The 27,564-nt window shown below is 43.9% G+C and overlaps 4 protein-coding genes across 5 annotated transcripts; 3 read left to right on the forward strand and 1 right to left on the reverse strand.

The window, feature by feature from the left end:
* On the forward strand, positions 1-7,115 carry lcat (lecithin-cholesterol acyltransferase). The gene is made up of 7 exons (XM_076733203.1): positions 1-322; positions 3,437-3,593; positions 4,057-4,172; positions 4,391-4,486; positions 4,801-5,025; positions 5,315-5,510; positions 5,899-7,115. Exons 1-7 carry the CDS (start codon positions 172-174, stop codon positions 6,260-6,262), a joined length of 1,305 nt encoding a protein of 434 aa, XP_076589318.1. The 5' UTR covers positions 1-171; the 3' UTR covers positions 6,263-7,115.
* Positions 7,116-7,184: 69 nt separating this feature from the next.
* pla2g15 (phospholipase A2, group XV) lies at positions 7,185-16,092 on the forward strand. The gene is made up of 7 exons (XM_076732653.1): positions 7,185-7,558; positions 9,216-9,372; positions 11,204-11,322; positions 11,494-11,592; positions 12,293-12,517; positions 13,571-13,683; positions 14,161-16,092. Exons 1-7 carry the CDS (start codon positions 7,408-7,410, stop codon positions 14,560-14,562), a joined length of 1,266 nt encoding a protein of 421 aa, XP_076588768.1. The 5' UTR covers positions 7,185-7,407; the 3' UTR covers positions 14,563-16,092.
* Positions 16,093-16,467: 375 nt separating this feature from the next.
* usb1 (U6 snRNA biogenesis 1) lies at positions 16,468-20,094 on the reverse strand. 2 transcript variants are annotated; one of them, XM_076732655.1, is made up of 7 exons: positions 19,283-20,094; positions 19,001-19,140; positions 18,730-18,913; positions 18,218-18,271; positions 17,903-18,008; positions 17,553-17,633; positions 16,468-16,976 (listed from the first exon to the last, which is right to left on the reverse strand). In XM_076732655.1, exons 1-7 carry the CDS (start codon positions 19,447-19,449, stop codon positions 16,869-16,871), a joined length of 840 nt encoding a protein of 279 aa, XP_076588770.1. In that variant the 5' UTR covers positions 19,450-20,094; the 3' UTR covers positions 16,468-16,868. The 2 variants fall into 2 exon arrangements, with proteins under 2 accessions (XP_076588770.1, XP_076588769.1); XM_076732654.1 differs by having other exon boundaries at positions 19,001-19,143; positions 19,283-19,631.
* Positions 20,095-20,300: 206 nt separating this feature from the next.
* znf319b (zinc finger protein 319b) lies at positions 20,301-27,381 on the forward strand. The gene is made up of 3 exons (XM_076732652.1): positions 20,301-20,431; positions 22,252-22,407; positions 22,495-27,381. Exons 2-3 carry the CDS (start codon positions 22,403-22,405, stop codon positions 24,371-24,373), a joined length of 1,884 nt encoding a protein of 627 aa, XP_076588767.1. The 5' UTR covers positions 20,301-20,431; positions 22,252-22,402; the 3' UTR covers positions 24,374-27,381.
* The last annotated feature ends 183 nt before the right edge of the window (positions 27,382-27,564 follow it).

Below are 27,564 nucleotides of genomic sequence, written 5' to 3' on the forward strand. Positions count from 1 at the left end.
TCAGATTAACCCTCCTCCGCTGTCCATCGGTGAATAGTTTTACAGGTAATATTGTAACGTTCCCTCTGGTCTGACCTCACGGCTTGTGCCCGGCCCGCCTCTCCCTCCGCCTCCAGCCGCACACACACGGACACAGTCTGGCCTGTCCGGCACCATAGCTGAGGAATAAACATGGGTTCCGCTGCAAACATCTGCTCGCTGCTGCTGGCTGTATTCCTGCTGGGCCTTCATCACTCCTCGGGCTTCTGGATCGTCAACGTTGTCTTCCCACCAAACGCCAAACCCAGACTACCAAGCAACAGCACTCCACCACTTATTATTGGTAAGTGAAGGGAGTGTTGTGGTTCGTTTAGTCGTTTTTAGATGTCAGACTGTCTGTGCAGATGGAGTCTTACTTGATGACCAACCGGACGAAGCAGCTCACAGGGGCCCTGAGAGCTCCACGCTTTTGTCCTCAAGGTTGTGTTAATTTAATTGGAAAAGTTTTGGGGAAGATGCATCATTAAAGTGCAATACTAACTTATTTCTGAGGGTTTTAAGGAGGGTCCTGCTTTTTTTTTCTGATCTTGAGGCCCCCTTGTCTGGTGTCTGGTCCTGGTCCTGTGCATGTTCCTAAATGAATACATTAAATCTAATTCAAATTATAACAGCCCAGGATCCTATCTATCTATCTATCTATCTATCTATCTATCTATCTATCTATCTATCTCTGGCTGTACATCTGTGTGTCAGTATCTAGGCTATCAGTCATGTTGTAGACTGTACTCTGTACATTTGACCCTGTATTCTATTTGTTTCCTGCTTATCTTGGTCATATGAAGGTGTTTTAGGCTCAACAGGCCAAAACGTGATTCAGTGGTCATGCTCCACACTTGTGTAGAGCTGTAGGGGTTTTACTCTGCCTGGGCTTTTACAGACCGTCCTCTCTGCCCCCCAACTCAAGATTCTTTCGTTCATTTGTCTTAATGATTACTTACTTCATGTCATAACATCCCTTTTTAGCAGCCACAGTAGTGAGTGAAATCAGAACCTGTGAATCCTGACCATCCCACTGATGTTTTCCTGGATCATTTACTGTACATTTGTTTATTGAAATATTATTCTGGTCTCCTTTGTTACCAGTCACAGCATAAAAACACATATAACAGCAAATTGGATTTAAAATGTAGCTTGACAAACACACAAACATTGACAGCCTGCATCTTTGGTCTTAGAACCTGGGGGGGGGGTTAACTCTTTTTTTTGTTAGTACCGCCGGTCAGCAGCTGTCACCATGGAAACATGACTCTTGGTTAAGATTTGCTGGGGTGCCAAACTTTTCAGACTTAAAAGAAGTCAGTCTTTACTTAGAGAAATGTCCCGCTTGCATCAGACTACAGCCAGGAATATGACTCCTAGACCTTAAAGCAGGCATCTCCAAACTATTCCACAAAGGGCCGAGTGGCTGAAGGTTTTCTTTCCAACCAAGCAGCAGCACGCCAGACTTAACTCATTTCATCAGCTGATCTCAGTCTTCAGAGAGCTGATTGGTCAGACTGCGTGCTCTTGATTGGTTGGAGGAAAAACCTGCAGACACACGGCCCTTTGTGGAATAGTTTGGAGATGCTTTTCCCTCCATACATCTGACTGACAGTGAAATTTCAGTGTTATTAACTTTGTGTCAATTGCTGGCCTTCAGAGAACTGCGTAATATAAAAGCGGCACCAAAAAATAATGTGTCTGTGACATGAAAAGACGTTAAGAGAATGTGTCATGACCCCTTGATTGTGATGTACCGCAGTAAAACATCTGCACGTCCTTCTTCATCTTACTTCCATATATGCTAGGTGTGCTAAAGGTTTTTGGACAAACATGATTCATTTGTTGGTCCTCCTTTGCCGTCATCATGCAGCTCAGTGTGTTTGACACTGCCTCCTATATGCAAAGTATACTATTAGTCAAAGATTAAACGGATGTGTTCTTCCATGTAGTAGGTGTTCAATGGCCTTATTAGGAATCAGAGTTTGCATTTCTGTTTAAGATTCCACTGCGGGGCATTTTCTCTTCCCACGGATCATGACTCATTGTTTGCAGTCGAAAAGGTCATTGTCCAACTCTGGATATACAGGGGAGCTCTAAGTGGAGGACAGCCAGAGAAGAATATGGGTTTCTGGTCTATGATGGTTATTATGACTAAATGACAAACAAACAATAGATAACGTAAAATGTTCAAGGGTTAAAAGTAAAGCTGAGGAGCATGGCTGTATTTGCCAGTATGGAGTAGAAAGTGTAAAAGACTGGTGTCCGCATTTTGCAGAGTTGCGAAATCAGGTCAACAAAGCAAATGCGGTATCTTATGAAACATTTAGAAAACCTGCTGTTTAGTCAAAAGAACCTTTTTATTATACACTTTGTCTGTAATGTCACACATTCTGCATGAATGTCTTAAAAAGGGCCAACAATAGCACATACTTTATTTATTTTTCTACCTGTAGAGTCCTCCCAAACATTTTTGAGACAAATTTGAATTTCAACCTCAGTCGTTCCCAACTATGCACTACAGTTTCCCTCTTATACAGTATAAGGTGGAAGAAGACCCTAAATAAAGTATTTATAAAACCGGATTACACAATGAGTGTTATTTCAAGTTGCACCATATTTTTATGTTAACAATACATGAAATGTCTGTGTGTAACATGATGCTCACAGCGATGCACCCGCAGAGATTTAGCACCAGACTGCAGGTTCCCTCAGTGCTACAGACGTGTTTGGCATCTTTCGGCTCATTGTAGTTTCTGGACAGCAAACTCTGGTTTCATCAGCCTTGTTCATGTTGCGGCAGGCAGCCGTTATCAGCTGAAAAGGTCTGATAAAGGCACAGAACACCACCTGCCCACCACAGGAGCATGTTTGACTTACATTCATCAGATGTTCAGAAACACAACTCCAAATGACTGTTAACGTTGCTCTTTGTGTACGGGGTGTGTTCATTAGCAGCTGCTAGTTAACACAATATCAACAATATAACATGATAATATTCTGTGTTGTGTTGGCAGCTTGTTGGGCTCGTAGACAAAAAGAATATGTAGTTTTAAAAATGAATTTACTTGCATTTATTTGCAATTTACTTGTGGCCCTAATTGCCCCCCTTCCCAACCTTTCAGCAGATGACCCACTGAAATAAGGCAAAGTCAGCTTGTGAAACCTTGTTACACATGCATGTGTCCATACCTCCTTGTTACAGGTCCACAAAGAAAAAAATGTCAAATATTTCATTAAAAAAGTCCAAAAACCAACTTGAATTTATTTAGCAGAACAATGTCTTTCACTTCCTTTCTCATTTCATTAAATGTCTTGTGAACCCTCAGGTTCATCTTGACTCCAACTTTGACCTACAGTGTGAGTGCAGAGTGCTTATTGCAGTGTGATTCACTGATGTCTGCCTGTGTGTGTCCAGTGCCAGGGAACCTGGGGAACCGTCTGGAAGCTAAGATAGACAAGCCGAAACTGGTCCACTGGATGTGCTACAAGAAAACCGAGCACTGGTTCCCCCTGTGGATCGACCTCAACATGTTCATGCCTATAGGTATAGACTGCTGGATTGATAACATTAGGTAACATTATCTGACTTCTAATGTCCTCTGTCCTCTTTCTGTGTTACGTTTCACCTTCGAGACGCTTAATGACAACATGTTCTCATGTTCTCCACACATTCACATAGTGATATCTTTGCCTTACTGCAGATGGTAGCAGATGTTGCTACACATTTGGAAAATATATCCTGATCCATGGTCAAAAGTTGAAGGCATAACATTTATATCCTGTTTCCTGATTGCAGTCATTTTTACACTTTGTCCACCTGTTTGTGATCAGTATGAGTGTACGTTCTGAAGGGTCGAGGGTTTTGTTACTCTGCTGCTTTAAAGCTTCCAGTCTGGTCCAAGCAGTCATACCAGACAGAACAATTATACTGGGGGAACCACAATATTTTTGTTCTTTTCCAGATATTATTAGAGACACATTAGAGACTGTTTTTGCTCAACTAGACTGTCATGTGTGTCTATGTGCATGCCCCAGACTTGTTTACAACAGGACGACTCGGCGGTCTTCCAACTCACCGGGGGTGCAGGTGCGGGTGCCAGGATTTGGGCAGACATATCCTGTTGAGTTTCTCGACAATAGCAAACTAGCTGGTAAGAGAAATACATCTGTATGGGTGGATTTGGGGTTTGGGATTTGTGGATAATCTAATCCTTAAATGCATTTTTTGTCGAATAATACGCAACTGTCTGTGCTTCATTCCTCCACAAGATATCTTTATTAAATATCTAAATGCAGCTTTTCTACTTTGTACCAAGTAATGTTGCCTTAGACATCTGGCATTGAATTAGCTTGCTGCTGTTTTTTGCAGGTTATTTTTACACAATGGTGCAGCATTTGGTTAACATCGGCTACACCCGGAATGAGACAGTCCGAGGTGCACCATACGACTGGAGATTAGCACCTAGTAAGTAGCAAAAACACACATGCATTTTTCCATACACACTCACACACAGGTGGACGTTTTCTCTTGAGAGAACGTGTAAAGGGAAAGTTTGCCACATATTTCTGAAACACGCTTCTTGTTCTTCTGACCACATGATCACCAAAAGGAATTAACAGAGCTTTAAAGAACAATGCAGATTTATTCAGGCCAATCTCTTTATCATTATTTATACTGATGACGATGAGGAGGAGGATAATGATTGTACATTACACACTCACTTATGGATGCACTTATCTTAAGTTTCTGTTATCACCCTGCAACCCCCCCTCCCACAGATGAGAATGCAGAGTATTTCACAAAGCTGCAGGACCTGGTTGAGGACATGTACGACCAGTACCATCAGCCTGTTTACCTGCTGGGACACAGCATGGGCTGCCACTATGTCCTTTACTTCCTCAACCACCAGCCTCAGGCCTGGAAGGCTAAGTACATCAAGGGCTTCATTTCCCTGGGAGCTCCATGGGGGGGTGCTGTTAAACCACTTAGAGTCCTGGCATCAGGTAATGGCTTAAATAGCACTTGGAATACAATAGGTACAATATAAAAGGCCACTGAATGGATCTGTACCTGGCACTGTCAATACAATCAACAACTATTCCTCCTGTTCTTTTCATGTTTTTTGTTATCTTGATTACTAATGAGGACAAAACACACCACAGGGCAGTGTTAACATTGTGAAGCATTGAAACAACCACCTGAATTGATTCTTTCATATTCGATCCATTCAATCATATTTGTATCCATAACTATGATTTGTAACCCTCCCGTATTTTTGACTTGCCATTGAAGGTGAAAATGACGGCATCCCGATGATTTCCAACATCAAGATCCGGGAGGAGCAGAGGATGACAACAACCAATCCCTGGATGCTGCCATCTGAGGCAGTCTGGTCAAAGGACCACGTGTTTATCTCCACGCCAACCTTTAACTACACCAACCAGGACTACCAGCGCCTCTTCACTGACATCAATTTTGAGGATGGCTGGTAATCAACAGCTTTAAGATGTACTATATTCCTGATTCAATCAAACTGACACAAAGTCTTTGGGAATTTTTGTGTTCCACAGAACAGTAGATAGTGGCAGTGGTAATTTATGATCAGTTTTACCTTTTAGGGCTCATGAGAACCTGGTCAGTTATAGAAATGACTGCTTTGGGAGCAGAGCAGTGTGCAGTATCTACATGGACTACATGGTCTATAGGAAAGTTTTTTATTGTGGTTGCATCTATGTAGACAGATTATTGTGAGGAATAGTCATTAATTTTCATGACTAACAGTATTTTCAATTTGAAAATATTGATCAAACTGCTTTACCCGTTTGCTCCTTGTACCACTTCATCTCACTCCTCTTTAATTCTCTTGTTGCTTCCAGGTATATGTGGGAGGACACCAAGAACCTCACCGGTGATCTCCACCCACCTGGTGTAGAGGTGTGGTGTATGTATGGCGTGGGGCTTCCAACTCCAGTGACATACATTTATGATGAGGAGTTTCCCAACGGGGACCCTGTGGACTTTGTTTACGCCGATGGGGATAACACGGTGGACAGCCAGAGCATGGGTCTTTGCAAACGTTGGATAGGGCAGCAGGAGAAGCCCGTCCATATCACAGAGTACCGAGGGCTGGCCCACCTGGATATAGTGTTCCATGAACAGGTGCTCAACCTAATCCAGCAAATCCTGGAGGGCAATTCAGACACACCTGGAGAGGTTGACATCAGATCTGGATCTAAATAGCAGACAGCAGCATTAAGAGATTAAAAAGCAAAAACACATGGAGTGCTGGATTTTTACATAGCTAATGTTTTAGTCTGTTCAAGTGTCAAAAAATAAAAAGTTCCCCACACCTCCAACATTTATTAACACCCCCTCTCAAGTATGCAACAGTATGCAACAGTTCCAAATCAATCCTGACTAATCTAAGCCTGACCCCCCAACCAAAAACCATGACCCCCTTATCTCAACTAAAGAGGCTGATGACTTGCAGTATGGGTTTTAATCTGATCTGTTTAGTTCTGCTTCCAAACTGTATTTTGCTGTAACTCCCTGACTGATGGTGGTAATTATGATACACACAATTATTACAGTAATTACAACTATAACAATAAGGATTTTCTTTTTGTGATGGTTCATTTAATGTTGTCGTCTGTGTAGTTTAATCACCGTCCATTCAGGCACCTCAAATCCTGTTACATACATCTCTATAAAAAAATACACAATTCTGGTTTGTTTACTTCGGATGGATGATGAATGAATCATCGCATCATCATTATTTATGCACGCACACCCAATGATGCATATTTGTCATATTCTATGGGTAGTTAGGAGTGTGACCGATTAATAGACTGTTTTTTTGTGTATGATGTCACTGTCTTATTTCTGTACGGATTTCAATATTGTTAGATTTTTGTCTGTATAAAATCTTTATGAAAAATAATTCTAAGATCACTTTTTCCTCAGGCTCATATACAGTAGTTTACACACGCACAATACATTAATGATGTGAAATGACGGTTATATTGTATACTGTCACGTAACGTGTTTCAAACCAAATGTATTTCAGTGTTTCCATCTATAATAAAGCATATTGTCACAAAAGTCACATGTGTCATATGATCCGTGCTGATCCATTATTCGTCTCTCCTCTCTGGCCGATTACATCCTCGGTCGATTACTTGTGACTTGATTGCTGGAATTGAGTTGCGGGATGGATTGCTGTGTAATCTAGACCTCGTGATCGTCGCCTCAGTCAACGTTTACGTTGCGTGAAAGCACATCAGTGGGCTTTAACCGCATGCAAACAACAAACAACACTCTTCACTGCAGATCTACACACAGCGAGGAGGCGACCATGGCCGGTTGGCTATGAGACATCGGGAGCCATGGCGGCTTGGCACCGGATAACCGCCTTCTCTTCGCTGCTCCAAGTCGGTTTGTTATTGTTGCTGTTGTCGGCTGGGAGCAGCGGGAGACCGTTGGAGAAATGTATCGGCCACAAGCCTTGTCAGCCCCCGAGACCTCCAGTCGTCCTCAGTAAGTGTTTTCTTTAGTGTTTTACTCGTGTTTACATTCTGTTTGTCGGTAAATAATTGCGCAACTTCACTGTACCCCCTCAGCTCAGCAGCTAGCGATGCTGGGCGATGTTCAGGATAGGCCAGTTTCCATTCACAATCAAATCAATTTATGCTCTATTGGCTTGTCGCCAACATTATACCAAGCTCAGAGTAAGATTCGACCCTTTTCTAATCGGTATTTTAGCAGTGTTAAATTCGGCTAACACATATTCATCCAGTTGTTTGTGCGTCTTTTAAATTACCAACTTTTGTCTGTGTTTGGCCTGTTGGTCCTGTTATCGTCTTCCACCAAAACACTCAGCCATTCGTCCATCAGAGCGGTCAGTACCAGACTGTATGTCGAATTTTATTTGAAGATATGTGACTTTAAGTATTAGGTTTGTGCTGTATCGAAAACATGTTCCCATTGACTCTGAAAATGTATTTAATTATCGTCTGTTGAGAATATAATGCCACTTTCAATGAAGGCGTCTGTACATTTCCATGTTTGTGAATGGGGATTGGTCGGCCATTGTCGAGGAAAGGAACTTATGTATGGAGGACTGTCAGGAAAAAAGGCACTCGTTACTGGTTACCTCACTAATGCTGGCAGGTATTTGCGAGATTTAGTGTATATTTGAACCTTTTTGTCCGCAGACATGCTGCAGGTTGCTGAGTTGTCGTTGGTTTACCGTCAGCAGTCCTCTGATCATATGACTGAGTTGGAACAGATGACTCTTGAGCTCAGCAGCCAATTAAATTCTCAGGATACTGAGGAAGTCTGAGACTAGACCTGTCCAGGCTCTGTTTAATCTATCAATAAAGTAATTAAAGTCATAATCCAGGTTAATAGCCATACAATAACAGGCATTACCAGTTTAAATATCTGCGATTCCTCTGCTTCCACTCCATCATTGAAGGGGTCTTGGGTTTAGAGGACTCTTATCTGTGTTTGACCATGTTTCAACCACAGCCCGTCTGACTTCATGCAGCCGAGATAAAAGTCTGTGTAACTGCTTGACCTGAAGTGATCTCCTGCTTTTTGTTTGTGCTTGTGGTTAAGCAGCGGAATATTAAGAGTTCCAGACAAAAGCCGCTGCTTGGTTTCTGTACTTTTGTGTTACACTGACAGCGAGGCGACCAGAAGAGCCTGTCCAACTGTGCAGATGTTTTAGAGCAGGATAGAGTGCTCAACTAAGAGCTAAAGGAGAGAAAACACAGACCATGTAGTCACTAGGGGAAAACATTTTCAATTTAATCAGAACTGACTTCCAGAAAATGAAACCAGTGAGCGTGCTGAGTGCTTCCTGCAGGGCCACAGGTTCAGTTCCAGCCCAGCCCCTCTGCTGCATGTCATCCTCTCTCTCCCCTGCCTTTCCTGTGTCTCTCCAGCTGTCACCATTCTAATAAAGCAGAAAAGCTATAAAAAAAATAATAATAATAATGTGAAAAGAAAAGATCAGAATGGAAATATTCAGATGTAAATGCTACTAAGTTCACACTTAGTGTTCAACCAATTTCCATTTAGATGGAAAGTCACGTGTAAATCCAAAGATGAGGTTTTGATACCTTTCATAGCACTGCAGTGACCATGATGTTGCAGATATGTGACTGATTGCTGATGTCGCCTGTTGCAGTTCCGGGGGATCTGGGAAACCAGTTGGAGGCGAAGCTGGATAAACCCAGTGTGGTCCATTACATCTGTTATAAGAAGACGGACTCCTTCTTCACTCTGTGGCTCAACCTGGAGCTGCTGGTCCCTGTAGCCATAGACTGTTGGATAGACAACATAAGGTATGACGTGGGTTTCTCTGCCTGTGTGGGTCAGGCACTGATGAATCTGTCTGCCTCAAATGCATAAGATGTGTTTTAACTTTTTATGTTGATGATTCTGTGGTAAAGGTGACCAAACGGGTTCAACTATTGTGTCTTCTTATGGGAACGCTTGATTTTTGTGAAAACATTCTATGGTGCAAATTCCAAAACTGCAAATTCGTGGAAGTGCTGTCAAACGGATAAGGGAGGGAGGTGGATGGGGTCGACGACCCAGTTGACAGTCTGTGAACAGCTATCAAGCTGCAGTGACCTTTGTAGCCTCCATTAATCAACAAGGTGTAGAAGGAGACAAAGGGTCAGATAGTATTCCTTTGATGTGTCCATCAGCAGTCAACTTAAAAAAAGACCCTGAGTGAGTCTTTATTTCAGCTGGTGGGCTTATCATGTCATATGACCTGTTAGTGAGCAAAATCCTGTCATTTCCAGAGGATAGATGTGGTTTATGTGTCGTTATTGTTTTTCATTTCGAACTGTGAGCTGCAGGTTTTCTCAAAATGAGAACTTCAAGAAAGCCATTTTGCAATAATGTTGAATTATTGCTCTGGTCCCTTTTTAGCTTCACTAATCCAGTCTTCTAACTTCCTCTTCAGTTACGGGAATGATTTGCTAATCTTGCACTAAATTGTCTTGATCAATGGCGGGCTTTTCTTTTGAAATGAAGGCAACATGTGAATAGAGTGTAAACCATGATCAACACACATGCCAGCTGATCATGTGATTGGATTTACCCGAGTGGCAGGCGTGGCACTGTGTTCATAGACAAAAAAAAAACGGAGGCACTTTAGTTCATTTAAAGCTCTGGGACCTCCTCAAACACATTGCAGTTACCAATAATTTCTAAACTGTCCAAATTAAAATTGATTGTTTGAATTTAAGTGTATGCACCAATTACGATGCAAGTGTCTTTAATACATTTTGGGGTTTATGGGGTTAATCTTGAAAGGTCCGGCTAACTGTGAATAAGAGGCTCTCAAGCTGGCTCATGTAACTTTTGCTGAACAGTGGCCACCATGTCCGCAAGTGCCATTTACAGGATAATGGTAAATGCTAAAACATAGTTTATACAGCAGAGCGAGGAAAGACGAGACAGTAAGTCAGCAAACTGCCTCAGTAATGTCAGTTCCACCATATTTTGACCAACTGGTCATACCAGACCAGCCTTTTTCAAAGTCAGTTACTCACATATTAAGAATAAAGCCCTGTTTTAATCCAAGTAAATAATTTCACCCTGAATCGAGGCTACTTTAATGACAAACTAACAGTATGTGGGTGGGACGTGAGAGTCACGCCGCCAGTTTGTACATGTTGAGGTGCGTCAGGCTAAATGGAAACGAAGCGACTGTCTGAGTCACAGATTGACAGCTTTAGTGAAATAACTTCAATACATTCTGACAAATTAAGGCATAATTCAGAGATTTAATGCTTGTCATTTAGAAAAATAATAATCCAGATTCGAGTTTGTTTTAGAAAGATCCAGTCAGTCTACTTATTGAGCATGAACAGATTTGTAGCTTTTGATAAATCTCAGCGTCATGGTAGTTTGAAAGTATTTTCCTCAAATGATTGCTTCTGCTTGGCAAACCCAGAAATCTGGTCACATCCACATGAGATCGTTCTCACACGGAGCTAACAAGGTGGAGCCATGGTCAGTTAAAACAGGAAGTGTAGCCTTGTAGTACAAAGTATTTGTGAACGTGAGGTTCACCACAGATGCAGAAGTGACACTGATCACATTGTGTGTGTGTGTGTGTGTGTGTGTGTGTGTGTGTGTGTGTGTGTGTGTGTCCAGGCTCATCTACAACAGGACCACACATGCCACCTCGTCCCCGCCAGGTGTGGACATTCGTGTCCCAGGGTTCGGACAGACGTATTCACTGGAGTATCTGGACCCCAGTAAACGCAGTGTGGGTGAGTTGAAGGTCCAAAAAACCAAAAGAAGTGAGAACTGGGCAAAATGTCCCCGGTTTCCAAAAACATCCCCACTCTCAACATCGGGTCCTCATAAAGATAGACAAACAAGAAAGTGATTACTTTGTCAGACTGAAATGTGTAATGCTTTGTTTTCTTCTTCTCTTGTAGGCATGTATTTCTTTACTATAGTGCAGGCACTGGTAGAGTGGGGCTACACCAGAGATGATGACGTCAGAGGAGCTCCCTATGATTGGAGGAAAGCCCCCAGTAAGCAGCCACACACACACACGCTCAGACACGAAACCAGGTCTACGCGGAGGATGACTTGCTTTCGTCCCCTGAACCTTTATTCTAGCTCATGGATGATGTGACCGTCACCTGTAAAACCGAAATACACTTTCTGGTTCTTATGGTTTTCAGTCTCAAGAGGTAGTCAAACTGGCTTTAAGCACACATGAGACTCGTCTGGCTCGTGTAGCTGCTCCTCACGAGGACAGACGTGCTGCAGTAAAGCTCTTTAGCTGGTATTTGGAGAACCTGTCTGTGGTCTGAGGGTTAAAACAACTGGCACATTTATAGTATGTGACTCACACAAACTGAACGAATGACTCATTGCAGCCATGCAGTGCATTTCTGTGATTGACTGCGCTTTTAAAGAATCATTTAGTACTTGAAATGGTTCACAGCCCGAAGAATGAACAGGATTTACGTCTTTTAGTGTAGTGCATCAGCGCTAATGACATGATATGTGGGCACAAAAGATTGGATGATGCTGTATATAAATTTGAGCACGTGCTTTTAACCAGGGGAAGTATGGGGACCTTTACCCATCAGGCCACATTTTTCAACTCCTGTTGGAGCTTTTCTGTCCAAACCAGGAAGGACTCAAACTCCAGCCTCATCGTGAAAATGCCGGGACTTTCATAACGTGTTTATTCATCTTCTCTGTTCTTTTCTCCTCTATCAGATGAGAATAAAGAGTATTTCCTGGCGCTGCAGCAGATGATCGAAGAGATGGCGGAGAAGGCTGGCGGGCCCGTGGTGCTCATCGCCCACAGCATGGGCAACATGTACACCTTGTACTTCCTCAACCAGCAGCCACAGGCCTGGAAAGACAAATACATCAAAGCTTTCGTCTCTTTGGGACCACCGTGGGCGGGGGTGGCCAAGACCCTTCGCGTGCTCACTTCTGGTAAGAGATGGAACCGTATTACGGAAACTGTTTCCGTGTGCTTATGTAGCAGGTTTAACTCTGCGTGATGCTTTGTATCAGACAAGAACTGCGCTCTCCCTGCAAAACCCAGGAAAAGGCCAGAATGAAAAGAAGAAAGAGGAGAGCACAGTAACCCAAAATACATGTTATGAATTATATTACAATACAGGATAGTCCAGCATTTACCCACGTAACTGTAGAAGTAGAGACACAGAGCCATCGCAGAGTCAGCAGCCCTGCCACACACACGTGCACACGCTTTACACTTAAAGTAACATAACGTCAATAACGTCACATACAGAAAAAAAACTGAAATGTAAGTGGTGTGAAGAACAGGCAGAACTTTCCAGAGAACAGTCTCAAATGAAAAGAGGAAGTGAAGCGGAGGGAAGCTGGTGGAAGTGCAACACATACGTTACCTAAATTTAAAAAGGCCGCTAAACGTTACAACATCGACGTGAGAGCATATTTACTGCCATCAAAATCTTGTGAGCGACACTTTAGGAGGCATAAGGACAGCAGGAAATAAGAGGCGGTTGCACGTGCCTCAAATGACAAAAAAACAATAACTACTAAGTGATGTCAGCTGGGTGAGCACAGTCGGCTCTTTCTCATTCTAAACTGCATGAGTAGTACACACTCATACCCACACTTACAAAGGATTGGCAGCTAACTTTAATATGTTTGCCTCTTATCTATTATATTTGGTAGTTAAATAAAGTACAGCAGCTGCTCTCAGCCACCCTTTGTTCCTCCGCTAGTTTACTTCACAACTGCAAAGACCAAATTGCATGACAGACAGTTACATCAGGTCCTATGTGTTGGTAAATATTTCCCCGCCCTGTCCTGTCTGTTACCCTGACACACGGTGGATTAAACAATACTGTGCATTACAATATACTGTATACAGTCCGTCTCTCAGGAAATGAGTAGTGTCTCACAGTGAAACTCCTCGTTGGTTTGGGGTGTGTGGCTGGAATTGTTTAGCTCAGTTTCTGTTCTCTGTCACTGGTTCCTTTTCTCTGCCGACAGGTGATAATAACCGCATCCCCGTGATCAGCCCCTTGAAGATCCGCTCCCAGCAACGTTCTGCTGTCTCCACCTCCTGGCTGCTCCCCTATGCCCACTCCTGGCCCAAAGATCAGGTGTGTGTGTGTATGTTCGTTGAAAGGCGTTCACTATTGTCTTTGACAGTAGGGAGACGTTCATTTCATCGTGCCTGTCTTTCTCTCTGTCTTTGTCTCTTCTCTCATTTGTCCACCTCTCTTGGCTTTAGTGGCGTTTAGTATCTGTCAACAGTCGAAACATCACTCCCCCAAGCTCTATGAAGCATTTTAGCATCTTTTAGCATTTTTTGGTGCTGTAGCAGGTAGCTTTCTTTAGTAGAAAAGCTCTGATAACCCCAGTGTCTGCTACCCGTCCAGCTGAAGAGCCAGACACTTCCATCAGGAGCTGGTAGTGCACATAATGCACCACCAGCCAACAGGCGGTGGTGTAGGTTATCAAAATAAATGTTTTGTTCAACATTTAGCTTTAGAAACTCTAGGATGGAAGGTAGACTATCTATGATGAAAATATAATTACAGTCAACTGAGAAATAATTCCTACCCATCCACCACCAGGTCTTGGTGCAGACGCCTGCCGTCAACTACACTGTGCTGGACTACAAGCGCCTCTACTCAGACATTGGTTTTGAGGACGGCTGGCTGATGCGACAGGACACAGAGCCCCTGGTGACCGACCTCACGCCCCCCGGCGTGGCCGTTCACTGCTTGTACGGCAGCGGCATCCCCACATCGGAGGCCTTCCAGTACTCCGACAAGTTCCCCGACGTGGAGCCCACCGTGGTGTACGGCGACGGGGACGGGACCGTGAACCTGCAGAGCGCCGTGCAGTGCAGGCGGTGGATAGGGAAGCAAAAACAGCCTGTGACGTTAAGAGAGCTTCCAGGGAACGAACATGTGAACATGTTGCTGAACTTCACGACCGTGGCTTACATCAAGACTGTGCTGTTCTCCCCGTGATGCTGCAGAAAGTGACGGACTGATGGCTTTAATCACACACACACACACACACACACACTGTAATATTTAAACTCTATTCTGACACACACAATGAAGGACAGGACAGACTCATCTCGCCTGTCTCTCTGGACATTGACTGCCAAATATTCCCCCGTACACACCACGCGGCTTCAGAAAAAGTATTGAAGTTTTGTAGAACAAATGCCGAATCAAAGTTTTAAAATGAATTTTATAGCATAATTCTACTTAATGTCAGGCTGTTTACTGTTTAAGCCTAAATACATTTACTTTTATATTGGTCTCAGCTTTCAAAGAACCCGAGATTTTACCTACTAAATTCATGTTATGATAAAGAACCTGTGTGTGCAGGGACGTCTTGTATACGAAACTTTCTGACTTACTAATCAAAGGTCTTTTTATTAATGTTGTGAAAGAGATTTCTGAACTCCTTCAGCTCTAATGTTGTAATGTTGTTTGGCTAAAAGCTAAAGCACATGATGCATTCGTATCCTTCTCAGAGCAACAGGTCACATGGTCGTGTTTGGTGTATGTTCAGATAACAGACCGAAGTAGACTTTAACCAAAACAGCTTGTTCAGTTTTTCTGTCATATGATCTCATTTGAGCTCTTGTAATTTTTTTTTATACAGTCAAGTTGTTGAAGGACTTTGGTTTTATTGTGTTGTCCATATCACAAGTCATGTGCTGTGGGACTGGAACCAACCCTGGGATCTGGAAGCTGAATCTTTTTGTCAAAATGACTGTTTGACTCAACAGTGAAACCAAAAGATTTGGCCAAAAAATCTGAGCGCAAGGTCTAATTAATAGCTTTTTCCAGTGCTTTCAACAGCATCTCATGGTCTTCATCGGTGAATGGAGTTTTCCTGTCCACACTTCAGACCAAATGTCCGTGCTTAGGCTCTGTGATGTTAGCTGCTGATGAAGATCATGAGATGTAGGTAAAAGCAGTGGGACATCCAGTAAGTGGACCTCTCAGTGTTTCTGAGGTTGAGCTTTTAAGCTCAAATTTTGAAGAGTTTAAACAAATGAATTTTCAATTCTGCTCACTGTGAAATGAGACCGTCGGAATCCGTGTTCTAGCATTCATGTGTGTTGTAGAAGTAAATGACCTGCTATCTTGAGCTCTTTCTCTTCACTTTCCACGTCCTGCACTGTACATGTTCATGGTTCTATACATGTTTTTTTGCCCAGGCTTGGTTTAAACCGGGTGATTTACACAGGGACTTTTGTTTTATGGTATAAATCTCTTTTTTTTTTCTTGACTGTTGATTATTTGTCCCTTCCTTTCTGTTTAGACAGACTCGAAAAGTTCTGAGTGCAGAGTTTCAAACCTGACTCCCTGTCCTTGTCGACATTCAGCCAGAATCTCTCTGACCTGAGTGATTGTATCGTGCCATCGAGCCCTCTGTGGGCCACACCAAGATGATATGCTCATATCTGCTGTGGACTATCATAAATGTGTGTCATAAACATGTGTTGCCTTCTACAGAGTAAATATTTCCAATATTCAGCCTTTTCTTTGTGTAGTAAATCCCCCTGATATACTCTTCATTCACAGACTTAAAAATACATTTGATTTTCTGCTCTGGGACACTAGAGCGATGTGTCACCAGGATGTCAACTCAGTGAACTACACAGACAGTGAATCCGGAGTTGACTTCGCAGAGCCTTAAGATATGTGAAGTGACATCAATATAACAGTCATTTTAACTGTTAAGTAATGACTAACTGCATCCTCTGTGTTCACGTCAACGAGGTGAACGGCAAGATGTGACCCGTGTTGGAACCACGCGGTGAGGTTTCAGTATGTCTGCAACTTCCTTTCACATGTGCAGCTTCTCACACATAATTTCACACTCATAATTCTCTAAGAAAAAAACCTAGGTAGAAAACAAGTAGCAGCTTTATTTATATACAGTATTAAAATAATGTAGAAAAGCACAATAATGTCACGTTCCTCCTTATTTTTGCCAGTGAGCCCTGATTGTTGGAACATGCCACATATGTCAGTATTTATTAAAGGAATACTACACATGGTCATTCCATCACTAAATGGGTAAGCTGACCATCAACATTTGTCTCTAAGAAGATCGCCTAAGGCTTTGTGATGATGACAGCTGTATTGAATCTGGTGAGTCCTTCACCTGGATTTGCAATGTGGCTCCTTTTTCCTTTAACCATATCAGTTAACTCTGTCATTGTTAATGTGATCACGTTTCTGGTTTGTGCGTGCGGGTCAGAAGGACACAGCTATAAAGGTCCAGTGGTCAGGGGTCATGTCGAACATTAGGGCTCGAGAGGGAAGGAGAAGGTCTTGTTTCCCGTCCTGCAGCGCAGCTCCACGCAGTTCAGCCTTAGAAGAAATGGTCCTTCTTCGTGGTCATCAATCAGACTCTACCAGTAAAAAAAATTTAGGGTTAATAAATGAACTTGTCAGTGGTCTCTGGTTGACAAACAAGCGATACTTAATAAATGACCTCAACCATATCTTTGGCTTGTTTATATTGCAGTTTCTTATCAGCCAACATGCACGAGGATACTAATATAGCTGCAGTAAAAAGTACCACTTTATCTGAAAGGGTGTCATATGACCGACACGACACTGTCACGAACGTGACTTTATGAAGGTTTGACTGTTGTCATCAAGAGAATTAACTCTAACTCCATTAAAAATGACCCAATTGACTGAATGGCACTTAATGAGAACACTCAAACGTTCAGAAAAACTCCTTCATGTTCATGACAGGTGCCATGTCAGTGTTATACACACCCCTTCAAATAAAGTGACCCAGTATCTAATATCAGCTGATGTCCTGGTCTGTCAATATGTGTATAGTTTCAAACATACTGTAAAACGGACTGAGGACCTTCAGCATACCTCTGGAATTAGACTTGACTGTCAGTTAGGAGGAACAGTGGGATGATTTCAAATGAAAATGAACGCACAGACATGGACGGACATCCCAGTACCTGCAGCTCCTGAATGCACTCCTCCATCTGTGCTGTCATGTCTCCAACACACCAGGCCAGGCTCACGTGGAAAGATGGATCCTGTAAACACATCAGAAGGAACATTACGGCTCTGCACCACCTCTGGTTCTTTTGGGTGATTTGTTCACATTTTTAAGACATAAAAGAGATTTACAATCAGTCATTGACTGATTTAAAAAATATACTGAACACTGTGCTTCACTGTGTTAACCCACTTCAACAGTGGAAAAAGACTCATTCAAGCTTCAGAGTGACACACAAACGGGTCCAGCTAGAGACCTGATCAGATAAAATCAATGTGTGTGTGTTCAAATATGTTGAACAGTTACCTTATAGAAAGTGTCCAGGCGAAACTCTGTCATTGTTCTGTCCACTGATTGGACCAGGTCCAACAGCTGAGCATGCCCAGTACACACTTCCATCCCCAGAAATGTCCTGCAGGGGACAAGAGACAGACACACAGGCTTTCAGACTACGAAAAAGTGATGGTCAGCAGACAGGTCAGGCACATATTAATAGGTTTTCAATGTATTTTCATTATTTGGGCAACTGCTCAGACAGTTTTTAGTTTCCAGCACCCTGGCTAGTGATCAAGTCGTATATCTGGATTATGAGAAAGCGACAGATAAAGGCGTTGACTGTACCTCGTTCTCTCAGCGTTACAGTAAACTCTCAGTCTCCCCGCTGAGCACACAAACCTGGCAACAAGAAACACGGCAACAATGAAAAGTCCACTATCATCAGCCTCTCGTGCTTCTCTTAATTCGTTTCACTCTTCCACCTACTCCAGTGGAAGTGATCCTCTCAGATGCTGTTTCAAATGCAGTTTTCTTCAACTTGCCTTCAGACAGTTGTTATGGAGAGTTATTATATTTATAGTGATACAATGATAACTGCACTCTCCTCATTGTTTTTCCTTCTCTTCATCTTTTAATTTCTTTTCGCCTTGTTTTTTGTGATGTTTTTTTTAGGTGGCAAACCTTTTCTTTTTATATCATTTGTATTGAATGTTACATCCAACAAATTTCCTTCTGTGCACACTGTATATGCCTTGCAAATCCAATGGCTAACGCTGGTGTAAAGCAGAAAATAAGGAACAAATCAAAAGGAGATAAGCTCGAATCATCTTCTGTGTGGGTATTTAGTGTTAGCGGACCTCTTGCAGTGCACAAGGCCTGTCCGGAGGCTCTGTGTGAAGGGTTGGATCCAGTGGTGTCTCAGTACTACAGTCTGAGACAGGCTGAGGTGGAACTCCTCCTGCAGGCTCAAATCCACGCCGTGGGCCCTCGTTGCTGACAGCAGCTCCTCCAGCAGCTCCATGAACTCCTCCTCAGGGTGGTCTGATGTAGACAGGAGACAGGCGTCAGTTTAAACAAAAGATCAGACTTTGTACTTAGATCACCAACAATAATGAGTGTAGGTCTTACATGGCAAATAAACATAGGTGGCCCAGTTGCCTCTCTCGTGTTTGAAGGAGCGGATGCGTCCACCATGAAGAGCGGGCTCTTCAGTCTGTGAGTCCACGTCCTCTGGAAACATGGCCAACAGGCAGCCAGGAAGAGGCAGCCTGCTGGAATCAGTCCAACATGAGAGCTCACTTCATGCCATATTTGCTAAATGTATGTCAAAAGCTACATAGTTTGAAAATTCATATTAACAATTCACTTAAAAAACAGCGCCACAACCCTACACACACTCTCTACACACACCTTGCTTTAGGAACCTGTTCCTCAGTTTTGGGTTTCTTCCTCGCTGGGCTGCCATCCTTACCATCCTCCTCCTCCTCTTGGCACTGTGAGGAGCAGCTTTCGCTTTGAGCGCTCGCCGCTGCCTCCTCACTCTCCTCCTCTGAGCTGCTGCTGTAGCCGACCAACATCGCAAAGTAACGTTACGTGATGAGTCGGGACATATTAAACATGAATTATAAACGGAAATGAGCTAAAAGACATAGCATTGTCATAACATAGTTATTCAAACTGCGGGGAAAGGAAACACGTTCCTCGACAACCAAAGGTATTTTCAAGCGGCCTCTCTTCCGCAGTCGTACGTTTCCGATGTAAACAACCTGTTGTCATGATAATTTAGTCCCCGGTGAAACACAAGCCCGCGTCTAATCAGTTCCTCCTTCGGGGGTTTGCTACAAGATGTGGACAGTGCATAGATTATAATGACGAACCTGTGCACGGTTGTTTTGTGTACAGCGATTTGCTTAGCTTGAAGGATTTACTGAAATTGCTTAATTTGTCAAAAAAAAAAAAAAGCGTTTAAAAGGGATGACAAGTTCAGCTGAAACTGAAGTGTCATTAGTTATACTCATAAATTTGACATATAAACCAGTCACTAAACATGTTTTTCTCTTTCGGACAACATGATTATATCTGCACAAAATCAATACTTCTACAGGAGTATTTAATTAAAGCTATCATACACCAGGTTCCGGGTGTGTGTGTGTGTGTGTGTGTGTGTGTGTGTGTGTGTGTTGTGAGCGTGCCAATTAACTCTTGGCTTATTCATGTTCCCGTGCGCGGGCAGGGGCTCACAAGCTAGCCGATAGCTAGCTAGCAATTTATAACAAAATGCATATGTTTTCGCTAGCCAAGAGGATGCCCTAGGAGCCAAATAAATGTATGCGTAAAACAATAGCGTTTATGGGGTGCTTTGAGGAGTATTTTCACCCATTTTAATGAGCCACAAATCCCATTTTTTTCGGCCCATGGAGCCACAGCACCCGAACAAGAGAGCATCCGAGCACCGTTTGCGGATGTGAAGGGACCCAGCGTTATTTGGGGGAGTAACTAACCTACTACACACTGGTATTTTACTCTGGGATACTCGGTAGGCTTGAATGGACACTGCAGGTACGTAAAAGCGGAATTTCTCATCACTATTTACATGCACCACTCACTAACAAACGTGTCGCTGCAGCGGTTGCTACAAGGCTATTATTTTCCCGTCGCTAGCCTGCTAACGTTAGCTCTTCCCTGCGCCTCTGTGGCTATGTTAGCAAGTGGCTACGCTAGCTAGCTAACCCGTCCTGATTACAGTGATCTTTGCATGGAGACGAAAAACGTTATGATGCGCAGACGCTGCCTTCCACCTTTTTTTTTTTGACCGCGAATCGTTGAGCATTTGGATTTCTGCATAGACATGGGTGGGACTACATAACCATTATAATTAACTTCAATATACGACTTAGCGTTAATTGTTTGTGTCCTACTTTGTATATCGATGAGTGCTCGTCTGCTGTGTGTTTCTGCGTTCACGGATGTTGCCCATTTTCAAGTTGGTTATATTTACATTTCATTGCATTTGGCCGCTTTTAGCTGTGTCAGCGTACAGTACAGACCACTATTACAATGTTCACATTCTTCCCGTCTCGTATATGATGGCTCTCTGTCTCTTGAACAGGAAATGTGACTAATGTAAACACATTTTGATCACTTCAACTGTCACCTACGTGTTCTGTTCTGTCTCAGTTGTTCAGTGAGCAGGTATGAACAATCTGCCCTGATTTTTTGTTCGACTGGCTGAGTGCGTCGTTTGGCCCCCAGCTGTTGTAAACAGTGGGGATACTGGATATAGCAGACGGGGATGTCCCGATCACGTTTTTGTTTTGCCGCTGATACCGATCATTGATCGTTTGTGAGCCCTGTCCGCCGATACCGACAGTGTCTTTGTTTTGTTGCAGCAGCTGGTTTATCAGTGTTACAGGTCAGTTTGGCTGGTTTATAATGTGTTGGGATCTCCAGCAGGTGGAAGCAAAGTAACCGAGATTATAAATGCAGCGTGATTGTACAGTATGAAGTGAAGAACTGCAAAAAGTCAATCTTGTAATGCGTAATGGTTTTTGTTTAAGGAGCAGAGCGAAGCTGTGATGAGCCATGCATGCACACACGTGGTTCAGCTATGGTTTAACCATGGACCATACACGTTTCCAACTGCAACTGAGCAAACCCATCAAATGTTGGATGGACTGTATGAACAGGTTCATCCTGTTGAGAATATTATGCAGCGACAGTCAGCCAAACATCTGTCTTAGCAGCAGTAGTTGCAACCGGATTATGTCAACTGCAAAGTATTACGTGGAGAAAAAGAGTGGCAGAGCGTTGTTCCTGTGTGCTCCAGCAGCACGACAGAGAACTCTCAAGGAGCAATGCAACAAGTATCCTAAAGTAAGTCTGGAAGGACCGCTGAAACACACCGCGTGATCCCTCTCCTCCTCCTCCTCTTGCAGGCAGTCAGTGTGTTGATGTGTGCAGTGTGGAGGACAGGACGCTGCTCACTGCAGGAGTGAGAGTTCAGTTGTAGTGGGGTGTGAGCAAAACTGAGTACCCACAGAGTACCAAGAAACTTAATAAAACACGTCAAGAAGCTGAGTAGTCCCCCTCCCCGCATTATGTATCGGCCTATAAGGATAGGCGACCGATCGATCTGGGCATCCCTAGATGCAATGTTTGTTAATGGCTGTGGATTCTGTTGGAAGACTCTTACAGTATTACTAATCCATAATTTTAATGGATCATAACTGGCTGATGGAGCTGATCTTTTTCAGCCAGGGTGTACAGTCTGTTGGAGTGGACTGGAGTTCATTACTTCAGCCCAAAGATACTGATGTTATTGAGGAGCTGTTCTCTTCCCATTGATATTTTGACTCCCTTTGTGTCTCTTTTTCATGCAGATACCACTTGAAGGCCAGCGATGAAGTGAAAGTACGGGATTTTCTTCCATCTTTCCACACAGCTGCTCTCAACGCTGATCCTGTCATTAAATCCTACGTCACAGCCCCTTCACCAAGCACCCTTGTCGGTTCTTCAGTGCCACTCGCTGAAATGGAGTAAGTTTCTTGTTCTGTTTTCTTAACACACTCTGAAGCCTTTAATTCATTATTTAAATGTGTGCCTATCTCCTTTTTCTGCTGCAGTTGGGCCACACCAGCTGCCAAACTGAATCCCTACACCCGAGCCCGCATGACAGAGGCCTGGCAGCAGCATGCAGTTGCGCCACCTCAAGTTGTCCACACCATCCCTCCAGGAGCTGAGAACACGTTGGGCTGTGCTGTTTATGGCATTGTACTGCAGCCAGATGCTACGTCTTTACAACAGCAGCAGCAGCAGCAACAGACACAGCATGGACAGCACAGCCAGCACAGCCAACAACACGGCGGGACTCAGCAGCATGGAGGCGGGCAGCACAGTCAGCAGCAGCAGCACCCCGCTCAGGCCCAGCAGACCTCCCTACAGGTAGGGACAGAGGGAGGACACAAGTGTGGGGCCTGTGGACATGATATTTCCCACCTGGCCAACCCACATGAACACCAGTGCATGGTGAGTCAGGACAGGTCATTCCAGTGCACCCAGTGCATGAAGATTTTTCACCAGGCAACAGACTTGCTAGAACACCAGTGTGTTCAGGTGGAGCAGAAGCCGTTTGTGTGTGGGGTGTGTAAGATGGGCTTCTCTCTACTCACCTCTTTAGCCCAGCACCACACATCCCATAACAGCTCCAACCCAATGAAGTGCTCAATATGTGAGAAGACCTACCGTCCTGGTTCTTCTGGCAACGTTACACCAAACTCAAGTAACCCCCAGCAGCCCAGCAGTGATGGAGCATCAGCCAGCAGCAGCTCATCCATTCTACCCTTTCCCTCGGCCCGAGACCGGCCGTACAAATGCTCTGTTTGCCAGAAGGGCTTCAAACACTTGTCAGAACTCACGCGGCATGAGAGGGTGCACACAGGGGAGAAGCCCTTCAAATGTGATACATGTGACAAGGCCTTCAGCCAGTCGTCACACCTGCAGCACCACCAGCGGACACACAGCAGTGAACGCCCATTCAAGTGTGCTGTTTGTGAAAAGAGTTTCAAACACCGCTCCCACCTTGTGCGCCACATGTACGTGCACTCTGGCGAGCACCTGTTCAAATGCAACTTGTGCGAGCTGCACTTCAAGGAGTCGTCAGAGCTCCTCCACCACCCCTGCCACCCGCAGGGTTCCCGGCCGTTTCGCTGTGCCACATGTGGTAAGGGTTTCAAGCGTCCGTCTGACCTTCGCCAACATGAGCGCACACACTCAGAGGAGCGCCCCTTCCACTGTGACGAGTGTCAGATGAGCTTCAAGCAGCAATATGCGTTGGTGCGCCACAGACGCACACACAAAGACCCTACTGACCGGCCATTCAAATGCAATCTGTGCGACAAGGGCTTCATGCAGCCCTCTCACCTCCTCTACCACCAGCACGTCCACGGCATGGACAACCTGTTCAAGTGCGCCTCATGCCAGAAGGAGTTCAGCCAGTCAGGAGAGCTGCTCAGACACAAGTGTGGCGAGACGTCCAACAGTTCGCCGGACAAGCCGTACAAGTGTGACGTTTGCGGCAAGGGCTACAAGAAGAGTTCCACGTTACAGCGTCATCAAAACTCTCACTGCCAAGAGAAGCCCCTCAAGTGCTCGCTCTGTGACCGCCGCTTCCTGTCCTCTTCGGAATTTGTCCAGCACCGCTGCGACCCATCGCGGGAAAAGCCACTGAAGTGCCCAGACTGTGAGAAACGTTTCAAATACTCATCGGACCTGAACCGACACCGGCGCGTGCACACGGGGGAGAAACCGTACAAATGTGGCCACTGCAACAAGGGCTTCAAACAGCGCGAGCACCTGACCAAACACCAGAGCACGCACTCCAGAGAGGGCCAGTTCAAGTGTGTTTGGTGCGGCGAGCGCTTCAGTGACTTGGGCTCTTTGCAGGATCACACGGTGCAGCACACAGCCGATGGAGGGGGTTACCCTGTACCCCAGTGCATATAAATCCTTTGAGACTTTTCAACAGACAGTCCCCTAAACTCCTGTCCTCTTGTCTATCCTTTGTAGGCTTTTTATAAGCCTAACTATCACCACATCTGCAGGACAGTCCAGGCTATTATTAATACGTTCATTCCCACCAGTGATGCAGAAGGTTTTTGTTGCTTTACTAAACTGCCCGTAGACCATCAGTCATTCCATGAAATCCTGAGAGGGCTTTTTTTTCTCTTCCTGCACTTCCTTTTTGTTCCACTTCTTTTTTCTTATACCTGTCCTCCCCCCGTTTTCTCATCTCCACGCTCAAGACAGCTGATAGCAGTGAAGAGCTGCACACAGAAACATGTGCCATAATACAGGTTGATCGAGCAAGCATTTGGATCCCTCCTAATTTCCTTAGAAGAGACAACCATTGTTTGTTTTTATGTTTTAGAAATAGTTTGCCAGTAAGTTTTGTGTAAGGTTGCGAGTCTCCATCTAAACCGACCAGGCCAGAAAATGTTGTGACTGCTGGTGTCCACTAGAGGAGGATCATTCCCTTGTTTATTCTTTGCGCCTCTGTTTCTCTGATGACTTCTCTTCCCTGCTCTTCACACTCTCCCTCCTTCACCTCTGCTTTCTTTTGCGTCCTCCTCTTCCTGCCTCAGCTCAGTTGCAGTTTAGTGTCAAAAGACTGAAAAGTCTCACTAACTTGCATTTGTCTTCGGTCAGGTGAGGAATGACTTCCAAAGCTTTTGGTTTTAACCCCCCCCACAGTAATACAGAAACAGTATATCGACTCCTTTGGTCCCAACCCAACTCCCTGCTTCCATATCGCTCTGGGTTTAAGTATTTTTACACTTATTATTTATGAAATAGCCGGTAAGCTCCTCAACACATGTGAAGGGAAAGGGTGTGGGGGCAGTTTCGGGATTTATTATCCTAAAGTGAAATAATTCCGATGCTAAAATGTCTGTGAGTGTGTGTGTGGGCCATGGTTTTAATGGCTACACCTGTTACCAAAACACCAGGATGAGACAGCACCCGATCCCAAAGGTGTGTGGACTAACCGACAAGTTTAAGATAACCAATAAAAAGCCTGACGATTGATACCAATCTCACCCTTCAGCATAGACGTATATACAGAAATATATATTTCACACTAATGTACTTGTGATATTCCCGCAGAGGTCAGTGCTGTTAGATTCACGTGCCCTGAAAGTGTTCACGTTTGAACATTAACACGTCTCTCTCAGCCTGTACATACAGTGGATGTGTGAGTGTACTGCAGCAGATGAGTTGGAAACTTGTCTTTCTTAAAAACAATATGTAAGAACTGTTTTTGTATTCTTGCTACTTTTTGCCATGTGAAATGTTTTGACAAATGCTCTTTTGTTGTTTATTTTTTGTAGTCCATGTAGTGATTGTATCGGTCTGTCGTAGGGAACCTCAAAGAGCACCGTGTGTGTGTGTGTGTGTGTGTGTGTGTGAGAGAGAGAGAGAGAGAGTGTGAGTGAGTGTGTGAGTGGAAACGGTATTCTGTCAAACAGGGAAATTCAGACTGTAGAGTATTGTATTAGAGATGTTTCAACAGACCTGCGCCTTTTTTAATTTACTAACCTTACTGGTCTGTCTGAGCTGTTTTTGCAGGATGAACCTGCACTTTGTTTTAACTATTTTCCACCTTCGGAAGAAACATTAATACTGGTTTTCCTGCTACTTGTTGCGTTCAGGTTGACGTGTGTGTCAGAGTGAGTTTATACCAGAGTGAATGACACCTCCTCCCTCTTCTTTGAATGCTATGAGATTCTCGTCGCGCTTAAGAAACCTGGAACACAAGATGGTTTACATGTCAGCCTTGATAGCCATTGTTCCTTTTTCTGTTCGTCCGGAGAGCTGTCCCCTCTCTCGCCTCCCCCCCCCCTTTTAGTCTTCATTCATGGTTTGAGTGCAGTATTGAAAAGTATTGAATACAAACGGAGGAGGCCAAGGGGACGGAAGTGACATTTTTTTAAATTCTGGCTTGCAGTTCTTTTCTTTTTGTTTTAGCCTTAAAATGAGGCCATGGTGCCTCTCTCTCCTTCCTCCTCCTCCTCTTCCCTCTGCTTTCTGTCTCTGTCCTTCATCATCATCATCATCATCATCATGCGAGGTCAGATGGTTGGTTCCATCCACCATCATGTTTTTTTTTTATTTTATGGATCTGGCATTATAATACTTTGAGACCAACTTGGACTTAAAGTGAAGAAGTACTGTATGTTTTTTATGTTTTCACATTTGTTTATACTATTTTTTATGAATGCTCTTTAAATAGATATGAATATCTATATTCCTGGAGGGAGAGACCAGGGCCTTGGGGTAGGTTTGGGATAAGTCGTGCTGCATTTTGTAAAACAGCTTTATCACACAAGAAACTATCTCTACACAAAGAGTTCTGTAGGGTGGTGGTGTGAAAATTTAATAACTACAACAATAACACGTCAGCAATCAATCAGTCAGTCTGTGAATGTGTCGGGGAGTCCTGCAGTGAAAGGGAGAGCTGCACTTGTCACGTCTTGATTAGGTTTGGGTTAGAAAACCTTCCCATATCCAACAAGCAGTCAAGGAAAGGAGCAGAAAATCTCCCATATAAGCACAAATGAATCAAATACATCCTTCTGCATTTTTTGCTGATGGCTTGAATGGAAAAAAGTCAGTTTAGGCACCAGTTCACCCACCATCCTCCTTCCTTTTCAGTTCCAGTTCAGAAACCCGTCAGACCCTGGTGTCTCTTGCTCTCTGCATGCTTGCTGTGTTAGTTCCTGTGTTCTGTCCCTGGGAACTGGTGCTCCCCCCTCCCTCCCCCTCCTCCTCACAGCGCTGTTCCCTCCTTTAGCTTTTTCAAATTGTACTGTAGTTTATGTGAATGATGTTGGAAAAAAAAAGAAAAGAAAAAAACTTTGTGGCAACGTACAGTACATGTACATTCATGCTAAGATTATCTGTATGTATGTAGCATTCAATTACACACAGCACTAACAAATAAAATCTTTTTCATTAAACTTACACGAGTCAAGCCCTTATTGAAGAAGGACATCACCTGAAGAACATAGTTCTTGTGATTGTGCAGAGTTCTTGACACTCAACGCCATGATAGCTGTGTCCAGAGGCAGCATGTTTTCATGTTGGTCCGTCTGTCCACCCGTGCCAGTCTCATGACCATGATATCTCAGGAATGCCTG

The sequence above is a fragment of the Chaetodon auriga genome, chromosome 6 (genome assembly GCF_051107435.1).
Source record: "Chaetodon auriga isolate fChaAug3 chromosome 6, fChaAug3.hap1, whole genome shotgun sequence".
Classification (NCBI taxonomy): Eukaryota; Metazoa; Chordata; class Actinopteri; order Chaetodontiformes; family Chaetodontidae; genus Chaetodon; species Chaetodon auriga.